General features: G+C 35.7%; 1 protein-coding gene across 2 annotated transcripts in view; it reads left to right on the forward strand.

Moving 5' to 3' along the window:
- MIS18BP1 (MIS18 binding protein 1) overlaps positions 1 to 25,434 on the forward strand; it is a 48,433-nt gene that overhangs the window by 18,872 nt on the left and 4,127 nt on the right. Inside the window, exons 7-14 of one of the 2 annotated variants that reach the window (XM_019624783.1) lie at positions 854 to 941; positions 2,339 to 2,490; positions 5,336 to 5,487; positions 6,099 to 6,195; positions 8,714 to 9,560; positions 17,130 to 17,302; positions 19,406 to 19,566; positions 21,802 to 21,947. In XM_019624783.1, the coding sequence (XP_019480328.1) occupies positions 854 to 941; positions 2,339 to 2,490; positions 5,336 to 5,487; positions 6,099 to 6,195; positions 8,714 to 9,560; positions 17,130 to 17,302; positions 19,406 to 19,566; positions 21,802 to 21,947 (1,816 nt within the window). The remainder of the gene's footprint in view (positions 1 to 853; positions 942 to 2,338; positions 2,491 to 5,335; positions 5,488 to 6,098; positions 6,196 to 8,713; positions 9,561 to 17,129; positions 17,303 to 19,405; positions 19,567 to 21,801; positions 21,948 to 25,434) is intronic. The other variant, XM_019624784.1, reaches the window with a different exon arrangement.

A 25,434-nucleotide genomic window follows, 5' to 3' on the forward strand; every position in this document is an offset into this window, starting at 1 on the left:
TGGCCCTCATATGTGGGATCCGAACCGGGGCCCTCTGGCATCCCAAGCGAGTTCTTAACCATCGCGCCACTCGGCCGGCCCCCTCTTCTCTTTTCTGAACCATTGCAGTAACCTCCTAACTGGTCTCATTTTTTCTCTCCTTGTACTGCCACAGACTCTTCTCAAAATAGAAGCTTATACAGTCCTGTTAAAATCAAATCCTGTGGTTCCTCTGCTTACAATCTTTCCATAGCTTCACCTCTCACCCAAAGTAAAAGACTAGGTGTCTGTGAAATGACCCCAAGGCCTTATCCTCTCCCGTGCTCTCTCACTGCCCCTGACAGCTGTCTGAGTAGCTTCCTAGTACTAGCCTCTCCTTGCTCCACTTCAACTAAGCTGACTTCTGTGTTCTACAAACAGGCAAGACACTTTTGCCTCATAGCCTTTTGTTTTGTTCTTGCTGCTTCCAGTGTTTTAACCCTGTGTTGCCACATGGCTGACTCCCTCATGTCCTTCAGGGCTTTACTCAAATGATGCTATTTCAGTGAGAACATCTCTGACTATCTTTTCTAAAATACTGTCTTCTCCCCTAGCATGAACACATTGGTATCCCTATTCCTCCTTAACTGCATAATTTTTGTTCATAGCGTCAGTGACCATCTAACAAGATATTTTACTTATTGGTTTGCTTTCTGTTTCACACTAGAAGGCAAGTTCCATGAAGGCAGGGAATTTTGTTTGTTTTGTTAATTACTGAATCTTCAGTGCCTGGCACACAGTAAACAATAAGTATATATTTTTTGAAAGATACAATGAATTAATGACATCTATTTAAAATTCTAGGCTTTTCAGTAATTTGTTTATTGTTAAATAGGATATCCAAATTATCTCATAAGGAAGTTTATGTTTGGCTTTCCAGAAAAATGGAAAGAGTACATCAGTAATTTTCTGGAACAATTAAGGTAAAGTACTTTTTAACTTTTTAAAAAAACAACTTTATTGAGGCATAATTTACATTTGATAAAATGTGCTCATTTTAGGTATACTATTTGATGAGCTTTTACAAATGTATGTACTCATGTAACCAGTGTAAAGTGGTTTTAATTTCTTTTTATGGAAGTGCCAGTTTTGAAGCTCTCTCTGATATTAGACTTTCAGAAGACAGTAACACTTTACTAGAATTTCTGTCATGGGGATAAACCTAAAAGGAAAATAGAATCTTTGACATATTTCAAGGAACCATCCTTAATCATCTACCCTTTAAGAGGCATGTAGCTGAAATATGTGTCTGAAGTTCTTGGTCCTTTTTATTTAATTCATTCCCTCTGTAGTTAATGAGTGTCAGCTGCTTAGTACATAGTGTGTTGACTCTGGGAAAACAAAGAAGAAATTGATTAATTCTTGCCCTTAAGGAGCTCATAGGGGATATAGTGGCATAAGTTAATTAATCACAGTACCATTTAATAACATATAATGGGGCTTGGCAGTTTTTTCTGTAAAGGGTTAGAGATTTAAGTATTTTTATGGGCATGCTGCTTCTGTTGCAACTAGTCAACTCTGCCTTTGTAGAGGAAAAGCAACCACAGACAGTGCTTGAATGAATGTGGCTATGTTTTAGTAAACTTTGTCAAAAATAAGCAACTGATGGGATTTGTCTTGTAATTTTCTTACAATATCAGCTTAAGTAGGAAATATAAAAGCACAAAGTAGGAAGCACATAAGGGGTTATATTTGAACCTTTTGACTGTGTTTGAGTTGTTTGTAGGAGAAGGGTAGAAGCCATGAAAGCTTAAATAATATAAGATTAAATTAAGTAATATTTGCTGTGGGGAAGAAAGTTATAGCTGAGGCAGTTTCCTTTTAGATATAGGGTTATGGTAACTTAAAAGTTAGGTCAGCGTTTGGGTTGAGGTCAAAATTAGGGTTAGATTTAGGATTAGTATGGGGTTAGGGTTAAAAAGTTAAAGTTTAGGATTAGGATTAAGGTCAGTCTTTGGTTTAGGGTTAGGATTCAAAATTAGGGCTAGGGTTAATTTTAAGGTTAGGCTTAATTAATATTGCAGTTAGGGTGATGGCTAGGTTTAGGGTTACTGTTAGGGATAGGGTTAAGTTTTAGAATTAGGGTTATAGTTAGAGTTAGGTTTAGAATTAGAGGGAGGTTTAGGGTTAGGTTTAAAATTAGGAACAGTGTTAGGATTAGAGTTATTGGTTAGGTTTGGTATGTTATAGTTAGGGTTAGTGTTAGTGTTGCATTTAAGGTTGAGGTATAGGAGAGTTTCATTTGTGGGTTTAGTTTTCATTTTTTGTTTCCGTTTTTCGAGAACTAACATTAGAGGAAAAGCACTGTATATGTTTTTAGGGCTTGTGAAAAGGAAAAGACCAGACAAAAACAGAAAACTGGAAGATTTGTCCCTGACCCACAAAAATCAATGAAAAGTGATGCAGGAGTAAATCAAACAGATGTCCTCCAAAAACCTGGCACCATTCATGAGCTTGATTGTGATTATTTGGGTATGTTTGCTATTTTCTCCTCTGTTGGTGTAGTGGTAAATTCTTACATGAGTTCCACATTGTTTAATTGTTTACAATGCATATTGAGTTCTTCACTTATTTATACTGTCCTAAAATTCCTGCTTTTTCACTAGTTAAGGGAGAAAAACTGCAAAGCAGATAGCTTATAGTCAACATTCAGCTTACTTCATTAAATATTGCCTTTTTTTAAATGATTTTCTTTTTTTTCTTTTTTTATATTAGTTTCAGGTGTACAAAGCAATGTAATAGTTAGACATTTAAACATGTCATAGAGTGATAACGCACCCCCCAAGCTACTACCCCTCTGACAACTTACATAGCTTTTACAATACCATCAACTATCTTCCCTATGTTGTACTCCACATTCCGTGACTATGTATACCTATATATTTAGTTATAGTTGACATTCAATATTATTCTACTTCAGCTTCAGTTGTATAGCACATTGGACACAGTCTGTGACATGATCCCCCTGATAAGCCCAGTGCCCATCTGGCACCTTACATGATATTTACCACATTGTTGATTAGATTCCCCATACTGTATTAACTATCAATTTGTATTTCTTAATACCTTCACTCTTTCACCCTGCCCCCAACCCCATTCCCATCTATCACCCTGATAGATCTAGTACCCATCTGACACCATACCTGGTTATTACAGTGTTATTGACTATATTCCTTATGCCATACCCTACATCCCCATGACTATAAATGTTACCCTTTAATTAATCAGAATACCAAGAACACTAATAAACATATCTGTGAAAGGTGATGATTTCAGTTTCCTAGACCCAAGGTATTTAGGCTGCCAGTCTACTTCAAACCTGTATTATAGATGCCTCTATATTTGTACTAAATTTCATTCCTATTAATAGTCAAAACCAGTTTGCTTTCATGGAGGAAATGGCATGTTTTTTTTGAATGACCATTGCTACAAAGGTAGCTGGCAAAACTGTCAACTCTTTGCCAAAACTATAATCTGCTTCACCTCCTACCTCCTGCAAGAAAAAAAGTATGGACATTAACTTATAGCCTTTTCTAGATAATAATAGATTCTGTTGTATAAATTTCTGCCAATTCTACTTTGACCCTGTAACAAAGAGCTTTACAGAACTTAGACTTCAGGATTGCTTCAGCTCAAAACCTGGCGCCACACTGAATATAAGTCACTCCTCCACCCCACCCCACTCCATTTCCCTGCATCCATAGTCCCCCCATCACCTTTGAAACTTTGCTCATTCTTTCTAGTACAGTCAAAGGAATGAATTAAAGATGCAGATGACTGCTTGCCCAGAGCTAGCTAAAAATCACTTCTTGTTGCTCCAATTCCTTCTCACCCCTTCCTCATTTTATCAAAAGTCATCATTTCCTGCAAATTAGGCACATTGCTTATTATCATTGCTAGACCACCGTTGAGTATTTTGGAGTCCTGGGTCTGTAGCACCTGCTATATACTTTTTTTACTTCTAAATTTAAAAGTCCCTAAACTTATATCTCACTTTCAATCATTTTTAAATCTTCAATCTTAAATCTTAACATCTCCCCTTCCTTTCACTTATAGCAGTGTTTTTCAGGAATTTGTAAGTGTTACTAGGAAAGTGTTTGAGGACACAAATTGTAAGAAACTAAAGTTTAGTGAACTATTTTACATGCCAGCTGTGTCCATAGGAAAATCCTTCAAATATTTTTAAAGCACCTTCCATGAACCTTGATCTGTTAAGAACTTAGAGATGAATAAGATGAGATGTCTCCCCTTGGAAAGCTCAGTTTAGGGGCAGATATTACTGTATTGTATTTTGGATGTATCCTTTTTCTAGTGTAATTCATTAGATCTTTGTTTTATTAGACTGTTAAAACTGTGTGTGTCTTCATATTAACGTAAGTTTTGAATGGTGGTGGTTAGTGCTGTTATTGTTTTCATTGTTAATCATCATTATACTTTTCGTGGAAAAAAAACACTAAAATAAAAGTACGTCTATCATTAAACAACTAAGGTTATGCAAAAGCGCCAACTAATGATAATTTAGGATGATGTGATTGTGTGTGTGTGTTTTAATAATTTACGTAAAATGTATTTTTTCATATTTAGCTATAATCTGTATACACAGTATTGCTATTAAAGTACTTTATCTGTTATTACACTTAACAGTATATTTTAAATGATCTGTTATGTCAGCCTCCTTTACTGTACCGTAATAATCTCAAAAGCAAGGACCATTCATTATGTATCATCAAGTACAGCTTCTGGAAGAATAATAAAAATGTTTTATAGTTTTACGAGTCCTTTTTAACTTATCTAGAATTTCAGCTCAGTAACCATCTGTTGAGCCTATATTGTATATTATATAATTTGGTTTTGCTTAAATTTTAATTAGTGTGGATTTAGTTATATATTGAACAACATGAACTATTTGAACCATAAAAATTCAATATACATGAAGAAATATAAAGGAAATAGAGTTTTAACTTTCTGTTTAGATGATGTGGAGTTGGATGAACATGAATTTTTATTTACAAAATGGTTTAATGTTTCTGTTTTGCCTTTAAATGTATAAAGGAGATCCAAAACAGATAGTAATGAATAATATGACTGTCCAGTTTTTCTCTGTTTTTTTGTGTGAAGATAATAGAAATGATTTCAACAAAACATGGCCCCATGCAGAGTGATTCTAGTCAAATAAAATTGCTTTATTTTATAATAAAATTTTAACAAATATTTGTGACATTGGAATAGACAGATTTTTTAATGAATTATTTAATGTGGAAGGGCAGCTTATCTTTTCTATAGTCATTTATTGAAATCTCCATCTTTGTATTCACAGAACTAAAGAACAGTAAAAACAGTAGGTTACCAGGAGCTACAGAATTAAATATTTGCCAGAGTAATCACCAAAATAATCCACCATTAAGGCTCCCAGGTGACCAAACAAATAATACTATTCAAAATGGAGGAGGATGTGATTTATCTAATCAGGTAAGTTTTTACTGTACTGTAGAGTGGTGACGTGATACTACTAAAAAGGTTCGGGACCAAATCAGAAATTATGAGTTCTGTTTGTTAAGTGTCAGCTTTTCATTAGTGTGGGCACTATAGGTAAATGTCTTGATATTTATTTTCCCAGTTTCTCATTGGAAAAGTGCAGGTGGCAATAATAAAACGTTTAGCTCTTAGAATAAGGCTAAAATAAGGTGTATATATGTGTATATATATACCCACTTGAGCCGGCCACGTGGCTCAGTTGGTTAAGAGCTCACTCAAGAGTGTGAGCTCTGAGCAACAGCGGTCCGAGTCCCAGCCCGAGCTGAGCTGCAGCTGAGCTTCCAACAGGTGGTAGGATAGCTCAGCTAAAAAAAAATAAAAATATATAACCACTTGAAAAATGACAGTATTAAATCAGTAAAGGAAATATATAAGATAGTGGATACCCAAATGATGCTTCCAAAAATGAGTTTCTGAATGCCTCCACTAATGAAATTTGTAGAACTACCTAAAAATGTGTATGCTTGATACATACTGTGAAAATGCCTGAAGTCATGTTTCTAGGTAGTACTTGTTATAGTAAAAAGTTATCTTTTGTTTTGAAGGAATTTATGAGAAAAAAGAAATGTAAAAAGTTGTCTTCAGAGAAACTCAAAAATTGTGAAAGAACAAATACAACGATAATTAAAAGTCAGAAGCAAGGTAATACATCTTCATTGGCTTTGTAATAAGTAGAAAGCTATTGTTTGAAAGCTTTTTATATTATAAGAGTGATCTTGTAAATTTCTAAATCTAAAATGGTAGACTATTTCAATGGTTATAAATGTTTGGTTTTATTTTTTTTATAAAGATGATTTATGTAATAAAACAATTCATTACTTTAAATACCAGATTCACTTATAGATTTGCCTCCTTTAATCTAGGTATTAAATAATTTTGTTTAAATCACAAAATTATATATCATTTTAAAAATGCTTATAGGAATATCTAAAGACTGTATGAATCCTCTTATGAAATTAATACCATAATTTAGTTTTATGTAAATGTGGATTTTCAGAGTGATTTCATTGCAACTCTGGATACCAGAATTTATAGATCCTTTTCTCTATGCATTAGCAAATTTATAATTTCATGTTGAGTTAAATGCATCAGCTTAATAGCATTTTTTTTCTGTTTTATTTTTTATAAGTGAAAAAAATAAAAGTGGAAACATTTATAATTGTGTAAAGGAATAGAGAGGAAACTAGCACTAGTTACTTAGACTACCAGATTCATACGTCTTAGGTCAAAGTATCCAGAAAAGGCTGAGTCTTTATTCAAATTATTTAATGAAATGAATAAAAATACTCAGAATAAAAATGCTTTGCTTAAAATTAGAAGTTCAAAACTTTAAAATTACCAATTGAACATTTGAATCATATTTATATATAAGGAATTAGAAGAAAACACTTCTGTCTTACATGAAGATACATTATATGATTCCATTGAGAAGTCTTACAGAAACTTTCTTAATTATTGGATTGTCGGAAAAGTCATGATGTATTTTTTTTTTTATTTTCATTGCAAAAATACGTCATGACTTTTCCGACAACCCAATACTTTGGATTGCTACCACTTCTTAATAAATTAGAATTTAGAGGCTTCTTTTCTCCTCAGCAGTCAGTGTTACCCATCATTCTTTTATTTTGTCATTCATCTTTAAAATGCCACATAATATGTATAGGTTGTTGCAGTATTTCACTGTGATGATTAGTGTGATAATTTCAATTTGTATCTATAACCACAACTGGATAATTTAGATGGAAATGAAATTTGTTTCACTTCTGGTTTATTGAGTTTCAAATTTGAGAATTTCTTTCAATTTGCTTTCTTTAGTGACACAGTATAAAGATTCCCAAGTTCTATTTTAGTTATTATCCCATATGCTTCATGGATTTTTTGGGGGATTCAGCAGAAAGGTGCCTGTGACCATCATCAGGACGAGAATGGGCCATGTAGATGGAGTTCCATGTTCTCCTAATCCCCTCCTTAACTAGGACAGGCTCTATTCCATGTAGTACATACCTAGTAAGATTTTAGCAACCTGGTGGATTTCTTATGTCTCCTAAATATTTTAGTTCTAAAGAGTCTGATTCAACAAATATTTATTTAGCACCTACTGTATATGTGAAAGACTCTGAACTAACTCCAGCCAAAACCAAATATGAAGACAGTTCTTTCCAGTAATGATTTTTTTCAGTCTAGTTGAAAGAGAAGTATGTAATTATGATGCAGAGCACATTGTCAAAGATGGCATTATTTAAAAGTATTCTGGTGGGTCGGCCGAGTGGCTCAGTCGGTTAAGAGTTAGCTTAAGAACGCGAGCTCTGAGCAAAAGGGCCACCAGTTCGATTCTGACATGGGCCAGTGACGCTGCTCCTGAGCTGAGCTGCCGCTGAGCTGCCAACAGGTGGCAGGATGGCTCAGCTGGTGACAGCACGTGCTCCTAACAACAAGACTCCCTGTTTGATGGTGGGCTACGCCTGCCTGCAAGTAAGACTGAACTTGGCACCTTGAGCTGAGCTGCCGCCCGGATGGCTCAGTAGATAGAGCGTGCGCTCTTAACAACAAGGCTGCTGGTTCAACTCCTGCATGGGATGGTGGTTACGCCCACCCGCAACTAAGATTGAACACGGCACTTAAGCTGAGAGGCCACGAGCTGCCCATGGGTGGCCAAATGGTGACTGGACTTGGAGCTGAGCTAGCTGCGTCCCCACAACTAAAATTGAAGAACAACAACTTGGCTGTTCCCCTTCCCCAATTCCCCAACACTGTTTCCCTTCCCCAATTCCCCAATAAAATCTTAAAAAGAAAAAAAGAAAGAAAAATTTAAAAACAGTGGTCTCGTAGACATAGAATATGGTTCAGATAGGAGTACAGTGAGAGATTAGAACTACATTGAAGGCCAGATACAGGAGCTTACATGCACACCAAGTAGACTGTGAGAAGTTGTGGACAGGTTGGTATAAAAAAACATCATATGGGTACAACTGAAAGCGTAGTGATCCAAAACTGAACAGACCAGTGCTTTAGGAAGCTTAATATGACAGTAGTGTGTACAGTGGTGTTTGTGGGTAAAAAAACAGTGTTATTTTATTTGTGAAAATAGTTTTTCTATACTTTATTTTGTTTGTAGCCAATTTGAGATTTTGATCTTTGGTTTTGTCTTATGCAATTAAAGAGGGAACCGAAGAATCGAATGTACCCATCGATATTATCACCAGGGAACTGTCTTTCTCAGACAAAGAAAGAAAATATATGGCTGCTAGTCAGAAGAAAGCTTATGTTGTAGTAACACCACTTAAATCTAAAAATGTGATAGAGCAAAAATGCATGAAGTATAATCTGTCCTCTGACAACATTAAAGCAATAACAAATTTTGTAATGCCAAAGCATCAAAAAGAAAGTGAATCAGACTTAAATGAAACTACGTGTTCTATCAGTAAGCCCATGAAGACTTCTAAAAATACATTTGATTATGGTGTGAGTCATAAAACTGAAAACAAGGGAGTTTGCAGTGAGCATGATTTACTCACTGTCAACCAGAAAATGAAAGTATCTAGTCCTGGAAAGAAACAAACAGTCATCTCTGACTTTAAGAAAAACATAAGTTTATCAGAATCGAAGAAAACTGAAAATCAAGTAACTATGTCATTTTACAAGCATCAGTCCTCATCAGATTTGTTTGTTGACAAGAGTAAAACGGAAGAGGAAATTAGAATGCAAGCTGGGGCTGCTAAGAAAACCATAGCAAGAAATACCAAAGAAACAGTGGTTCACTGGAGAAAAAGCACAAGGAAAATCCCAGTTTCTGAATCTGAAACTGAAGAAAGTGAAGATGAATTTTGTATCAAACAAAAGAAAGCTAGATATTCTGCTAAAAAAAATCCTCAGAGATCTGGTGTTAGACATGAGTCTCCAGTTAACACCATGGGATCTGATAAGACAAAGAGTCATTCCTTAGAACGTTTACCTGGTTTAATTCAGGATGAGGAATGGAACGAAAAGGAATTACAGAAACTTCACTGGTAAGTAGTTGGATTTGACTGAAATATCTAGAGTGTCCACAAAATATTGGGAGATGTAAAGGACTCCAATAAGGGGCTGGTTTTATGACTTTCTAATCATTAATATGGAAGATGTTATCCAAAAAAAAAATGGAGAGAAATTATAGTTTATACAAAGAATGAAGGGAAAATACAGATAACTTTCAACTAGGTATTTTGTAGCCATCTATACAGTGTAAATGTGAGGAAAGTAAAAGTCAGCTACTTTTCTTTCCCATTTAATATTTCAACCCCTCTCCCCACGCCACATAAAGATATCTATATGAGGAGATGTATGTGTTAATTAACTTGATTGTGATGATCATTTTACAATATATATGTATATCAAATGATCATGTGTAGACTTAAAATATATAGTTTTATTTGTTGGTAAATAAAGCTGGGGAAAATATTTCAACACAGACAAATGCTCTTCTCACAGTTTCACAGTTATGTTTAAGAAATATAATTAAATTTACTATTATAAAACCTTCAAACGTAGATTATTAATAGGTTTTTGGTGTTTTTTTTTTTTCTTTCATTTATAGAGAAGAAAATAGTCTTGAAATTTAGGTGATTTTTTTTCCTAGTTAGTGCTGCTGCAAAGTCAGGTCTGATGAGAACTGGATTTGCCTATGTAGACTTGACAAACAGCCTCAGTAGTCTGGAAGCCAGGTCAGAGTTGAACAGTGAATAGTGAATGGGAGAGAAAAGCAACCTAGGTGGACAACACAAGAAATTTGACCATGATGGGGCACAGAAAACTGCATAGGTAATAGAAGAAAGTGTGAGGATAGGGGAAGACATGTTTGTTTGCTTGCTTATTCGTAAGGCGACACATGCCACCACTATGTGTTGGTGGTTGCTGTCGGAAATGACCTAATAGAAAGACGGGAAGATATAATTGATAAAAGATAGAAGGACAACGTAGAAACGTGCCACATTTAGTGTTCCACTCTCTTGTGTATCCCCCAACCTTGTAACATTTGGAATTTGTTTTCAAATCCACCTTCTTGAAACACACTTCTTAAGGCATCTCTGTGCCCCCATTCTCTTCCTTTTTCAGTTGCCTAAATGTTCTTTCTCTCTTTTCAGGCAGAGAAGGTCATCTTCCTTATTCTCCAAAGTTCTTGGTTTGGCTGCTTTCTTGCTGTAGTGTGTTCCTTGGTGATCTTTTCCTCCCACACTCATTATTCTTTGTACAGGGACTTCCAAATCTCTATCCCTGGTCCTGAATTTATTTAGGTTTGTAGTCCTCTGCCTGCTGAACATCTCTACATAAATCTTACCTACAGCTCTAACTTAATATATCAAAAACCAAACTTATTTTCCCCTGCCTGTCTACTTTGCCTGACATCCCTGGTTCTGAAATTGTAATTCTTTCAGCCACCTAAGTTTAGACTCTCTATTATTGTTATTGATTTTTTTTTTTTTTTAATCTGGTTAGTTCCCAAGGAGTTCTAGATTCTTCCACAGGGTCATTCCATCTGCAGCCTTTTTCTTGACACTACACTTTTTCAGACCTTTAATGCCTTTTGCCTGAACTATGAAAGGAGCCTTGTATTTTTACTTTGTTCATTTGTCTGTGTAATCTGTTTTATACATCTCCAGATTAGTCTTAATGTATAATTGTGGTTTTGACACATCAAAACCTTCACTGCATTCTTGCTAATCTTCAAATTATATCAGGATTCTTCTGCCTTGCATTGAGAGCATACAATATTTTGACCTCAGTTATCCTTCCCAGCTGCATCCCCCCATCATTTCCTACAGTAAAGGTTCTCAAACTTGGCTATATATTCAGGTCATCCAAGGAGATTGTTTTGATGCTTGAACTGCAGAAATTCCATATCCCAGTAAGATGGAGTAAGTACACTTCACTTTTTTGCTTCTACTGGGCAACCATGAACCTAGACAGAATCCATGGCTCAGCTTTTTGTTGACTCAGGAAGGTAAATCGTAGTAGGTTGATAAGAGAAAACTAGAATTTTAAGTACCACCAAACTGGCAGTGAATTTACCATGTGTCTTCTGATATCCCCCAAGCTAACCTCAAGGCTGCCTAACACCTGACGTGTCATTGGGGCATGACAGCAAGAAGAGAAGCCTTCCAGTTCTGGCTTGAGGAGCAGTAAAGGGGACTACTAACTCTCAGTCACAGTAGAGAAAATGCCCAGGTCTCTTTTTCTTTTCTCCTTTCTCTTATAACCCAGCCTCATGTAATATTTCAGGAAGGAAAATCACAGCAGCATTTGGGGCCTACACATACCTACAACTCTGAAAGTGGGGAACCTTCCTCTCTAATCAAGTAAAGATCTCAAAAGGGTGGGGCAAATCATGTTGTGTTTTTCTCTTTCTGTCCTTTCTGCTTGTCACTGGAAAAGATGCAGTTGTAAGAAGTGTGCAGCAGAGCTAGGTAACGAAAGCCCCCACCTTTCTGTCAGAGAACCCAAAACAGGAACCCTAGGGAACCAAAAATCAGAGATGAAGGAGCTAGCTAAAAACTCTGTAAAGTTGTTTATGAACTTTTGGGCTCACCTCTGAATTGTGCATGTGAGGACCTGATCCTAAACAGCATACCTAAGACTGAGAACTAAGAGGTAGACCATCACTGAGTTTCCAGGCCAGCCACTCAGGGAGGGCCCCACATGCAGGATATCCTAATAGCACTACAAAGTTTAAAAAGTGGAACTGACATTGAAATTGCAATTACAGAAGACTGATTGGAATTTATAGCTCAGGTTACAACGAGGTTGGTTGCCTACTAAAACAAAAATATTAATGTTCTCCATAGAATATAAACGGGACCCAGAGTTTTATAAATAAATTTCAGAATGTAGGAAAAAAATCCAAAATTACTCAGCATACAAAGAACCAGGGAAATTTCAACTAATGGGAAAAAAAAACAGATGCCAATGCTGAGATGGCACAGATGTTGGAATTATCTGATAAGATTCTGAAGCAGGTATATAAAAATTATCCAGGAACTAAGAGCTAATATTCTTGGAATAAATGGAAATTTAGAAAGTCTTAGCAAGAAATAGAAGATATACAGAAGATTCAAGTGGAAATTGTAGAACTCAAAAATAAGATAATCAGAATAACTCATGGATAGGCTGATAGTAGAATGGAGATGACAGGAAAGAGGCAGTATCTGGAATGAAGGGATGGCAAGAGAAATGGTAACTAACCTGGGTTAAATATAATAGGTTATTCCCTTGGCTTCTTTAAAATGTCCAGTGGTTGAAAGCAAATATTACACTGTATGGTGGAGCTTTCGATATATGTAGATGTAATACATAAAACAGCTCTAACGTAAAGAGGAAGGGTGAAGAGATTTATATGATAGTAAGCTTTTGCATTCTACTTGAAGAAATAAAATAACTGATTCTAAGTAGACTGTTAAGTATGTATATACTAATCCCTAGAGCAGCCGGTAAAAAGCTATACAGATATCTTCAAATATATAATAAGTAAATTAAAATACTAAAAAAAAAAAATTTAACTCAAAAGAAGGCAGAAAAGGAGAAATAGAAAATGGGGAAAAGCAGAAAACATAATAAAATGGCTGACCTAAATCCAAACAGTTACATTAAATGTTAATGGTCTTGTCGAATAAACTCAAAAAAGAGCCTGGAGACCTTGCTAGAAATAAATGATAGAGATTTATTCAAGGACCTTAGAGTTTGCAAACTGGAAACACAGGTAGGAAAAAATCCAGAAGTGTTCCACAGAAAAGAGAAAAAAATTCTTACAGCTAAAAAATAATAAAAAAAATAAAATTAAAAAAAAAAGTTCTTACAGCTAAAAGTACCTTCTTGAGAATCATCAGTCCTCCATTCTCAGGACAGTTGTCAGATGACAGGTTGTCTGGCTGATGGATGGTGGTCTGGAAGATGAGTGCCAGGAGGTCTGGTCACATCCAGTGGTCTGGATAATGGATGTCAGGTGGATGAATATGAGTCCTTCATGGGTGAATGAGGTGGCCTGGATACCCGAGTCCTTCGGGGTAATTAGAGGGTTATCTGGAGGTCCAGATGCATATCCAGGCATTGATGCAGGACTGGGAACTTCAAAACACTAAGTTCCCAGGCTAGTTAGAACAAGCATGGGGTCTTTCCTCATGCCTCAACCTTCATCGGGTTAATTTTACCAGCTTGGTTAAAGTGACTTCATTTTATATATTCCCTATCTTCACTCTTCAGTCTAAACACACTACTTAAAAGACAGATTGTCAAAACAAATTTTAAAAGATCCCACTATATGCTGTATAAAAGAAACTCACTTCAAATAGGACATAGGTAAATTAAAATGATAGCACGATATCATGCAAATGCAAAAGAAAGCTGAAGGGGACTGTACTAATACCTGTGAAATCTTTCAGTAAGAAGAAAATTATCAGGGATTAAGAAATACAATACAAAATGATAGAAGTATCAATTCACCAGAAAGACATAATGATCCTAAGTGTGTATGCACCTAACAACAGAACCTCAAAAAGATGCATCAAAATTGACAACTAAAAGGAAAGGACTGAAAAGATAAGCAAATCCACAATTATAGTGGGACACTTCATTGCTGTTTTGGTAAGTGATAGAACCGGTAGACAGAAAATTATCAAAGATATAAAAGAACTGAACAATACCAACTATATAATTGACATTTATAGAACAGTCTACCCAATAATAAGGAAAAAAAGATGTTATTTCCAAGGGTAGGTGGATCATTCACCAAGACAGCTGTGTTTGCTAGGTCATGAGACAAACCTTAAATTTAAAATAACTGAAGTGTTATACAAAGGGTGTTCTAACAATAACTGAATTAAACTACAAGTCAATAAAAGATAACAGGAAAATTTCTAAGTGGTTGAAAATCAAATAACACTTGTAAAGAATCAGTGAGTCAAAGAGGAAGTTTCAAGGGAAATTATGCTGAACTGAGCAAAAATTGAAAATTTATCAAAATTTACAAGGTAAGCCCAGAAGTTTATAACTTTATGGGGTGGTTTTACTGAGCTCATCTTTCTTCCTGATTTCTGTAGTACCTTCTGCATAAATGAATTGTGGTAGATTCTCGCGATGAATGGACTACTAAATAATAAAAGAGAAGGACTATTGATACTTAAAATAACTTGAATGAATTTCAAAGACATTATTATGCTGAGTGAAAAAAGCCAGCTCAAAAGGTTACATTACTGTATGTTTCCATCTATATAAAATTCTGGAAAAGACAACCAGAAAAAGAAAACAGGTCAGGGATTGGCAGTGTTATTGGGTGACAACAAAGGAGTAGGTAGCATTGGGGATTTTTTTCAGTGTGATGGTTATACAAAACTGTACACCTGTTAAGGTTCACAGGACCATACCCCAAAAGACAATTTTACTGTATGGTAACTTAAAAAAAAATTAAAGATTATTTAAAATTTAAAAATTGCCTAGACTGCATACTATGAAAATATTCTTGGGTTTGGGTTATGTTTCTCTGGATTTTTTCAAAGCTCTGACCTGCAGCCATTTCTTTAAAATTTACCATACTATAAATATGAGCTATTTTTTTCATTCCTTAACCATTTGTCTTATTTCAACTTCATTTCTTTGTCTATTTTATTGCCTCATTTTCACCTGTTGTAATTTTTATCCATCGTTCAATATTTATCTCACATCACCTCCTCCCTGTAACCTTTCTTTATCATCACCCACTCAATTAGACATAATGCCTCTTTTTCAAAAATGCTAAGTATTGCCACCCAGACCTACTGAATTGAAACCTTCAGGGGTAGAGCCTATGAATTTACTTTACTTGTTTGCTTACTTGCTTGCCTGCAGTTTTGCTATAAGCTCCTCAGTGCTTCTTAGTTGCAGTCCACTGCTTCAGACACCTCATCGTGCTTATAACCTAGTAGGGCAGACAGTTGGTTAGCAAATGATCAGTGTAATCACTGTAAGAAACTTATGAGAATACAAGTCAGGGAAATCTGACTTAGCTCAGACAGATACTTGAACTAAGATTGGAAGGATAAATAAGAATTATTTAAGCCCAAGATTGGTGATAAATGCATTTGAAGTAGAACAGTAGGTAAAAAATAGAAAAGAGGAGGCTATTTAGAAATACCGAAAGAAGACCAAAATGAGGGGAGCATAAAAAGCGAGGGACAAGCAGTACAGGATGAGACTGGACAGTCAGGCAAGGAACAGTGTAGGTCGTAGTAAGTATTTTAATTTCTGTGCTAAGAATAATGAAGTGAGTATAAGTTGAACTAGAGTGACATGATTAAATACCGTATGCCTTTTAAAATGACTTGGGAGGACACGTGTTAATTACAGCCTAATTTCTTATGAAATGCATTAAGTAGTTTTACTATGACGAAAGTCCTTTCAGGCAGCTCTAGACGTGCAGATTGGCGGTGTGCACAGATACGGAAGCTGGAGCCTCTGGTCCCTGCAATGCTGCTTTCGGAACCTGTGGAGACTCATTATGCAAAAGCCCAGAACAGTCATCAACAGTGTGTGGTGCCCACCAGCATTTGTTCTCCTGTTATGCCTGGAGCGAGTGCTATTCTGTAGTCAGCTTTTACCTGTGCACAAGAACCGATTTCTTAATTTTTCAGGAATCTTACAAATTAAGTCATTATTAAAAATGAAATTAGCTTACAGTTAAATACATTTATTAAAAACAAAATAACACTCTAAACTCATCATTAATTATTTTAGTACATTTTATTATGTAAACCTTAAGGTTCTTTGCACCTATGATATCTGTAGGGTGGGAATTCTATATAATCACGTGCCATGGCACAGTTTTCTTATTCCTCATTCAGTGACAATACGTTGGTAGCTTGAAATCAGCCACATTAGGGGTATTAGCAATATGAAAATTAGCAAACACTACAAAAAGGACTTTTTAACTCCAGAGAGCTGGTTGTTAAAAATTGACCATCATAAAAATTTACTGCATTCAACCTAACTAGGCTGAACTGTCAACCTAACTACATTATATAAAATCTGTTGGGGGTTGGGTTGGGGGTGCAGTAACGTGTACCAGGTCCTAAATAAACCTTTTTAGAATGTGACTCACTTGTTAAATTGGAGAACTACCTTATATTGACTTAGTTTTTTTCTGTTTCAATTTTCATATCCCTCAAGTATTATACCTAAACTGCTGTGTTCTATAAAGTATGATATAATGAAAGCAAGCATAACACTTTTTAGTAACAGTTTATAACCTGGAGTATATAGGAACTAAGAGCTCATCTTCCAATATACTTACTTAGCACCAGTATCATTTGAGCAACAGGATAGAAAAGTTAGTTGTGCTAGAGTCCCACAGAAGATCAAATCATTTATTAGTTGGACTTAGGAAAAAAATCTTTTAAGACTAGGAGTGATTTTTTTTCAGGTTTAATAGACTACAACAAAATAGAATGCATCTACTAGATAAGAATGATTTTGGTAAAATTTCATCAGCTCAGTAAATCTTGTTGATTTAGTGGTATGCATTCAGGAGGTTATTTTTATTGATTTGAATTTCTTTAATTGGTTTTATTCTTTCATAGTGCTTTTGCATCTCTTCCTAAGCACAAACCTGGTTTCTGGTCAGATGTAGCTATGACCGTAGGTTCTCGATCTGCCGAAGAATGCCAGAGGAAATACATGGAAGGTCCCCGAGGAAAAGGATCCCGGAAACATGTCACTAAGAAAAAGCCAGTCAGCCCCAAAGGCCAAGATGGTAACCTATGTAGTAAATAGTTTTTTCTTAGTTCTCCGTATCAGTTTCTAATCACTTACTATATATATTTTATATTTATTCGTGTGTCTTATTATAGATGTGTTCTCATAATTGTAAAGCCAGAAAGAACTCAAAAATCATGTTTACTTTTTAAGTCTTCCTAAATAGTTACTTCCATCAATATTAGCCTTAGCAGCTTTGTGCTTTGAGTTCTAGGAAATCTGCAGTTGGATGCAGAGATTTCAATATCTGGGTTATTGTTCTAAGGGTCTAATTTAATTTGAGGCCACTTGGGTAGGGTCCCCTAGTAATTCATAAGAAAACTCAGAATGAATTTAGTTTTCATGGTGCCCAATGTTTATGCCAGAGAAGTCCTGTACTATGCTTTAGGGAGTATTCAGTATCTCACCTAATTCAATGAGGTTTATATTTCAGCAAAATCAATAAACTAGACATTCAGTAGAAGGAGTGTGGGAGATAACTTTTCTCACAAAGTAAAGGCCTTTTCAACTTTATCCTGCCTAATCTTATGTAGTCTCTTCATGAGTATCTTGTGGGCTAAGCATGTTGCAGAGATCCCAGTGTAGAATGACTTGTTATTGGGTCTTCGGAAAAGTCATGACATATTTTGTGTATGTTTTTCAAAGGTCATTTATTTACATAAAGAGCAAAGGTCAATCCTATTGCCCGTTTTGTTCGATAACCTTTTGCCATCTTTCAATGAGCTTCATAATTCCTCGTTCATAGAAGGACTTGTCATTATTTGCAAAAAACTGAACAAGGTGCTGATTTATAGCCTCATCTGAATTGAACATTATACAACGCAATGAGTTTTGAAGAGAGCGAAACGAGTGGAAGAAGTCTGACAGCGCCAGGTCAGGCAAGTGTGGGGAGTGTGGCAACATCCCATCCAAGCTCCAATAATTTTTTAAATTAATTAATTTATTTTTTAGCTGAGCCATTCTGCCACCTGTTGGCAGCTCAGCTCGGGCCGGGCATCGAACCACTGTTGCTCAGAGCCCAAACTCCAATAATTTTTGACGGGTGAACAAACTTGTGTGTGGTCTCGCATTGTCTCAATGGAACACAACTTCTTTACAATTAACAAGCTCTGGACGTTTCTGGATAATGCATTCGTTCAAACTGTCCAATTGCTGACAGTACACATTCGAATTGATTGTTTGGTTCCTTGTTAGGAGCTTGAAAAACACGACACCTTTAAAATCCCACCACACTGAGAGCATAACCTTCCTCTGATGAATGTCTGCATTCAGTGTCGTCTGAGGTGAATCATCACGTTGGGACCAAGACCATTGTTGTAAACAATCCACTTCTCATCACCAGTTATCAGTCGTTTCAAAAAAGGATCGTTTTCCTCACGTTTAATGAGCATATTGCAGATGTTTATACATGCCATCAAATGAACTTCTTTGAGTTCATGCGGAACCCAAATTAGAGCTTGCTTATATATCCCAGCTTCTTCAGGTGGTCTTGAACACTTGAATGATGGATGTTCAGTGTTGCTGCAATCTCTCGTGTCGTGTAACGTGGGTTTGACTCGATCAATGCCTTTATTTTGTTGTCATCAACCTTGGTGGGCCTCCCTGACCAAGGAGCGTCGTTGAGATAAAAATCACCAGCATGGAATTTTGTGAGCCATCGTTGGCACTGACATTCTTGTAGAGCATTGTCACCACCATAAACTCTATGCAACTTTTAACAAGCTTGACACGCATTCTTCCCTTTGTGGAAGTAAAACAGTAAAATATGGCAAAAATGCATAGTTTGGTCTTCTGTCTTCAACTTGTAAAATCTCCAAAACTCAACCAAATCTCTCAGTTTTTTTTAGAATGAAGCTAGAACTGTCAGCTGTCAAATGACATAGCAATAACATAGATGCGAATCACTCTAGTACTTCCAAAAATGAACTAGTGCCATCTGTTGCAAACATGTGTCATTACTTTTCCAAATATCCAATATATAAGAGACTTATAAATGAGTGTACTTAATATGAATACATTTAGATTTTGCAAAGGTTGTTAATTTTATAGAAGTTACTATAAATGACCAAATCCTTACCAAAATGTTTTGCTGACTCTTAAGGCAAGAGAGATGATGCTAATAAGAAGCAAACTATTAAGATAACTGCCAAAGTGGGAACTCTTAAAAGGAAGCGGCAGATGAGGGATTTTCTGGAACAGTTGCCAAAAGATGACCATGATGATTTTTTCAGTACGACACCTTTGCAGAATCAAAGAGTACTGGTAAGAGTCTTAAATGCATTCTTTATATTGACTTTTATATCTTTGATTTTTATATATGGTTAGTGTTCATCCCTAATATTTAGGCCAAGGATTGACAGTCTCCACAGACATGACCAAAGTATAATATAGGAAGCAATCTGCTAGTACATGCCATTCTCATCAGTGTCCAGAATCTACCCTTCAGTGGGGTTCAAAGGTAATGTTTGTAGAACCAAATAGAAAACCTAGAAATAGGCCAAACATGTACATTTAAAATTTCATATGCAAGGAGGCAAACTTTAGGGGGGTGGTGGGGGGGGGTAAGAAAAGATTAACTACTGTGTAGAAAATTCAGGGTGGGGATTAAGTGATAGCACAAGATTGAAGCATTTGAATATCTAAAAAAATTTTTGTAGTATGAAAAATCACATAACTAAAAATTTCAGTGACTGGGATAAAATACTTGTAACAAATAAAACAAAGCTAATATTTATGATATAGAGAACTCATTCAAATGTTACTAGAATTATAAAAAGTGTCAAGATCACAGGAAATATGTAGGCAAGGAAAACATTCAAAAGGCTGAATGAACACTTGGGAAAATGGTCATTTCAGCTAGTGATCAAAAGAAAACAGTAAATTATATGTAAATATATCTTTTAAAAACTAACAAAAAACAAACGAGATGTTAATCCAGTCATACATCAGTGGGCACATAATTGAATCATACCTTTTGGAAAGCATTATGGCAATATATGAGCCATAAAGATTAATTATACTTATTGGAATTTATCCTAAGAAAATGAAAAGAAGCCAAAAATCTTCACAACGGTATTCATTGCAGGTTTATCTTTACAGCAAAAAACTGGAATCTATATATCCTCTAAAGATGTTCTTCATAAACACAGTGAAATAAGTACAAATATTAAGTGCAAATTTGAGACTTTCTAGAATCTAAATATAAATGTTGAGAACATTAAGATTAGTGAGCTAGGTCCTGCCAAGTGGCGCATTGGTTAGTAGTTGGCTTGGGACGCCAGTTCTGAGCAGCAGGGCCCCAGTTTGGATCCCACATTAGGGCCAGTGACGCTGTGCCTTCTACAGCTAAGATGGTGAACAACAGTTCGACCTGGAACTGGGCTGCCGTGAGTTGCCAGCGACAGCATAGGCTGTGGTAGGGCTGGCTGGCAGCTGGCATGAGCTTTCGTGGGCTGCCGTGATTGGCCGTCCAATGGCCAGCGAGCAACTGCCTCACCCAGGAAGTGCACAATGATACCAACATAGGCCAGTGAAGCGACGTCCTCCACAACTAGACTGAAGAACAAAAGGACAGCAACTTGTCTGTTCCCCTTCCCCGATTCCCCAGCGCTGTTCTCTTCCCCCAATTCCCCAATAAAATCTTAAAAATAAATAAATAAAAAATTAAAAAATAAAAAGGTTGTACAGTGCTTTAGTAATTTAGTGACCTCATTACCTGGGTCCCCTTTTTTGTCAACACAGAATATAAAGGGAGGTATTTTAAGGGAGCCATTTGAGGTTTTAACTATGTTCTTTGCACAACCATCATGATCTTTTAGGGATTGTACCCTGTATTTTATTCCACCATCATTTCGGGTTCTCTATATATTTTGGCCTAAATGCAATAGTAGCAACATTTTAAAAACAAAAAAGAAAGCAGTGAAGTAGTTCACCTTCTGTGGCGTAAGTCCATGTTCTCTAAGGTTTTAATATGAAAGTGAGTAAAATCTTAAGGATTGAATTGTTTATTGGAAATATATGCACACAATAGTTTAATACTGCTTGAGTTCATATTAAGTACAGTAGTAAATGAATTATAGTTTTGTTCTGTCTACACGGAGGTCAGCAAACTATGGCCCATGGGCTAAATCTAGCATAGCACCTTTTTTTTAAGCAAAATTTTATTGGAACACAGACCTGCCCGGTGTTTACATGTTGGCTGTGTCTGCTTCCATGCTACAATGGCAAAGTCGAGTAATTGGGACAAAGACTCTGTAAAAAACATTTGCTGACCCCTGGCCTACACAACTTTTAAAAGTAGATGACATTGTCTCCATTTTATACCACAGAAACTAAGATTTTTAGAAGATGAGGATCTAGTCTCTACCTATTAATATTTTTCATTATCTCAGAAAATTATAAGGTGGAAAAAACTTATCAGCACACGAACAACATTTTGTCTAACAAGAAATTTTATTTCTTAGGGGTGCCTGCTCATAATAAATATTTGCTTTCTAGTTGCCGAGTTTCCAGTGTAGTCAAGAAGATGACATTCTGCCTCAGATGGACAGAAATCCAACAACTCCGTCATCAGTTATTTTTCCACTGGCAAAGACCCCTCAGTGTCAGCATGTCAGCCCTGGAATGCTAGCCTCGATAGATAGGTATGTATTATGCATATGATACTGTAACTCGGTATCAGCATTTAACATTTTAGGAGTTGAAGAGAGTAAATGTCAGTAATGAGAAGAGTCATCATTATTAAGAAATCAAGAAAGAATATTCCTGGAAGTCAAGGATGGACTTGACTTCAGCAAGTAGGGGTGTTTCAGCAAGTAAGGGTGTTGTTTAGTAGTGTTGGGACACAGCTCACACTTTACATCAGGATAAATTCCAAATGGACCAAAGTTTTGCATGTAAAAAATTAAACTACAAAAAGAAACCTTGGAGAATTATTTTATAATCTTAGATTAGTGAGGGTCTTTCTAACTATGATGCAGGACCAAGAAAAAAGGATAGCCAACTATGTAAAAATGTTTCATCTGGTATGAACCAACCATAAATAATCAAAAGAATAATGACAAAGAAGTAAGTATTGGAGAAGATGTGGAGAAAAAGGAACCCTCATACACTGCTGGTGGAATGTAAATTTATATAGCCACTATGGAAAACAGTATGGCGGTTCCTCAAAAAAGTAAGAATAGACTTACCATATAACCCAGCAGTTCCTCTTCTGGGTATCTACCCCCAAAATTTTGGAAACATTCGTAAAGGTATATGTACCCCATGTTCATTGTTCACGGTGGACAAGACATGGAAACAACCAGTGTCCTTCAATAGATGATTGAATAAAGAGATGTGGTACATAGATACAATGTAATATTACTCAGTCATAAGAAAAGATGAAATAGTGCCATTTGCAACAACAGATCTTGAGATGATCATGCTGAGCAAAATAAGTCAGATGGAAAAGGAGAAGAATCATGATTGCACTCATGTAGGATATAAAACAAAATAAGTGAATGAACAAAACAAACAAAAAACTCATTGTCACAGACAACAGTGTGGTTACCAAAGGGGAGGGGCGTGGGGGAGGTTGAAGAAGGTAAAGGGGGTCAAATATATGGTGACAGACTAAATTTTAGGCAATGAGCACACAAGGCAACATATAGGTGATGTAGTATAAAACTGTACACTTATGTAATCTTATTACTATTAACCAATAAATTTAAGAAAAGATAAATGACCATCAGAGAAAAGAACATGTGGAACTCACCACAGGAAAAAGGCTGATTTCCTTGATATACACAGTACTACAAATTAGGAAAGCTATTCTCATGCATTACTAGTGAGAAAGTAAATTATGAGCTCAATCTGCATCGGCAGCATTTTGTCAATATCTATCAAAATTATATGCGTATTGCTCTTTGACCTAGCAGTCCTACTTGTAGAATTGTGAATGTTCAGCTTATTCATTGCAGTATTGTTTATAATGGCAAAAGACTAAACAACCCTAATGTCCATCAATAGGGACTAATCAAATAATTTCTGGTACATTATGTAGCTATAAAAATTAATGAAGAAATTCTTTATCTACTATTACAGTAAAATGTCCATAAGTGAAAAAAATTAGATATAGTGAATTATGTGTTACCACTCTGTGTGTGTGTGTGTGTGTGTGTGTGTGTGCGCACGCGCATATATATATGTAATTTATGATTAAATATCTCTGAAAGGATACATAAAAAACTGAAAGCATTGATAATCCCTAGAGAGAGAAACTATAATATCTTGGGAGACTTTGAATTTTGAACTAGGCAAGTATAGGAACTATTTGAAATATAAATAAAATTAAGAAAATTAGGGCTGGTCAGCAGTAAAATGTTGTAAAGAAAAAATAGAAAGTGATAAGAAGGCCTAAAAATAGGCTGTGCCCTTTGGCAGTTAAGCAGGATAATGCTAAGCTAGTAAGAACAATTTCCATGGGGTGGGACAGGCAGAAGCCACATGATAACGACTCAGAAAAAAGGAATCAGTACTCATGAAGCTTGGTGAAAGTTTAATTTGCATTTATTTGACAAAAACATAATTTTTCCCTAGCAATCCACAAATTAGTTTTTATTTTTTATTTAGTCTTTAGCGCAGGTGAAAGTATATGGAGAGTATGATTTTGGACAAGTTTTTGGTGAGCACTTTGGCCAACTCATCAAAAGCTTTAAAATATTCATTCCTTTGGCCCTTGAATTTTATTAGTCAAGTCTAAGGAAATAAGCGATTTAGGCAAAGATGTTCATAAGAAAACAAAATACTGAAAATTTGGACATAATTGTCCAATAAGGAAAGTTAAGAAATTAGGATTTGTTCATATAATAGAGTAAAATATATAACAATGAAAAATCATGTCTTCAAAAAATTTTAATGACAGAATAATGTTCAGGGGATTCAAGTTTTTAAAAGCTAAAAAATAAAACTACATACAGTGTGATCCCAGTTTACATCACACATTCATAAGAGAAAGGAAATTTCTTGACCAAAAACATCAGCCAGTATCTAAATTGGAGAATTAATTACACTGATGTGGGTTGTGGTGGGGTTTTTTATATCACTTAAAGTTAAGGAAATAGGACTCTTTTTCTTATAGACTAGCACATGATGGACTCATTTATATCATGAATATATTTCTTAAAACTTATTTTGTATTTTAAAGATTGGGTTTCCTAGGCCTCTTCACTATCACTTGACTTCACCAGCTCTAGTTGACTAAATTTTTATAAAATTTTAAATAATAAAACAGTGTTTATCACTTAGGAAGTGATCTCTGTGCAGGACAACAGACTCCCAAGGCCCTTATCCTGAACACTGGCGGGGCTTATTCACTCACTGTGCAGTAGGGTTTGTGCTTCACATTAATCTTAATACAATCACACAGTTACAGATTTCTCCATCATACTTGCAAGGTTTCTCCCAAATATTCGTAAAGGATAATAAATCAATCTTATAGGGTCTTGGAGCCACGAGAGAAAATTAGCATTGTGTTCAGCTGGTATTAACTGTCATCAGTAGGACTAGGAATTGTGGGGGAAATGAGAACAAGCATTCTGCTTGGCTTCAGTTTTCACCTGTAAATTACGAATCAAGCCTATTTGTTAAATGAGAGGAGAAAGAGATACGGGAAAAAGAAATGAAATACACAGTTGGGGAATGTAAGAAAGATGTAACTGTGTAGATGTAAAAGGCTTGTGGGCTGAAGGAAGACAACACAGTTGGAAGCTATAAATTAATGGAGGTTTTCATCACCAGGTTTATCCTTAAAGTGGTCAACTTTAAAGTTCTCTCTGGATGGGGAAGGAGGTGACCCGGTGAAAGGCGTGAAAGGTGTAACAAAAAGTGGAGTCTAGAGATAAGAAGTCTCTGAGTTTTGGGAAAGAGGTAGCAAGGTAGAGATTGGAAAGAGCACAAACGGGACATGGAACAATAATAATTTCCTAGAATGTTATTTGGTGTTTCTGTTTCCTATGAATGTATGAAGATTTTTGTCCACCTTCCTACGTACACCATTGTCTTTTTGTTTGTTTCAAGTGTACAAAACAATGTAATAGTTAGACATTTCACCCCTCACCAGGTGATAACCCCCCTACCATTATCTTTTTA

This window comes from Hipposideros armiger, unplaced genomic scaffold (assembly GCF_001890085.2).
Source record: "Hipposideros armiger isolate ML-2016 unplaced genomic scaffold, ASM189008v1 scaffold_608, whole genome shotgun sequence".
In the NCBI taxonomy this organism is placed as follows: domain Eukaryota; kingdom Metazoa; phylum Chordata; class Mammalia; order Chiroptera; family Hipposideridae; genus Hipposideros; species Hipposideros armiger.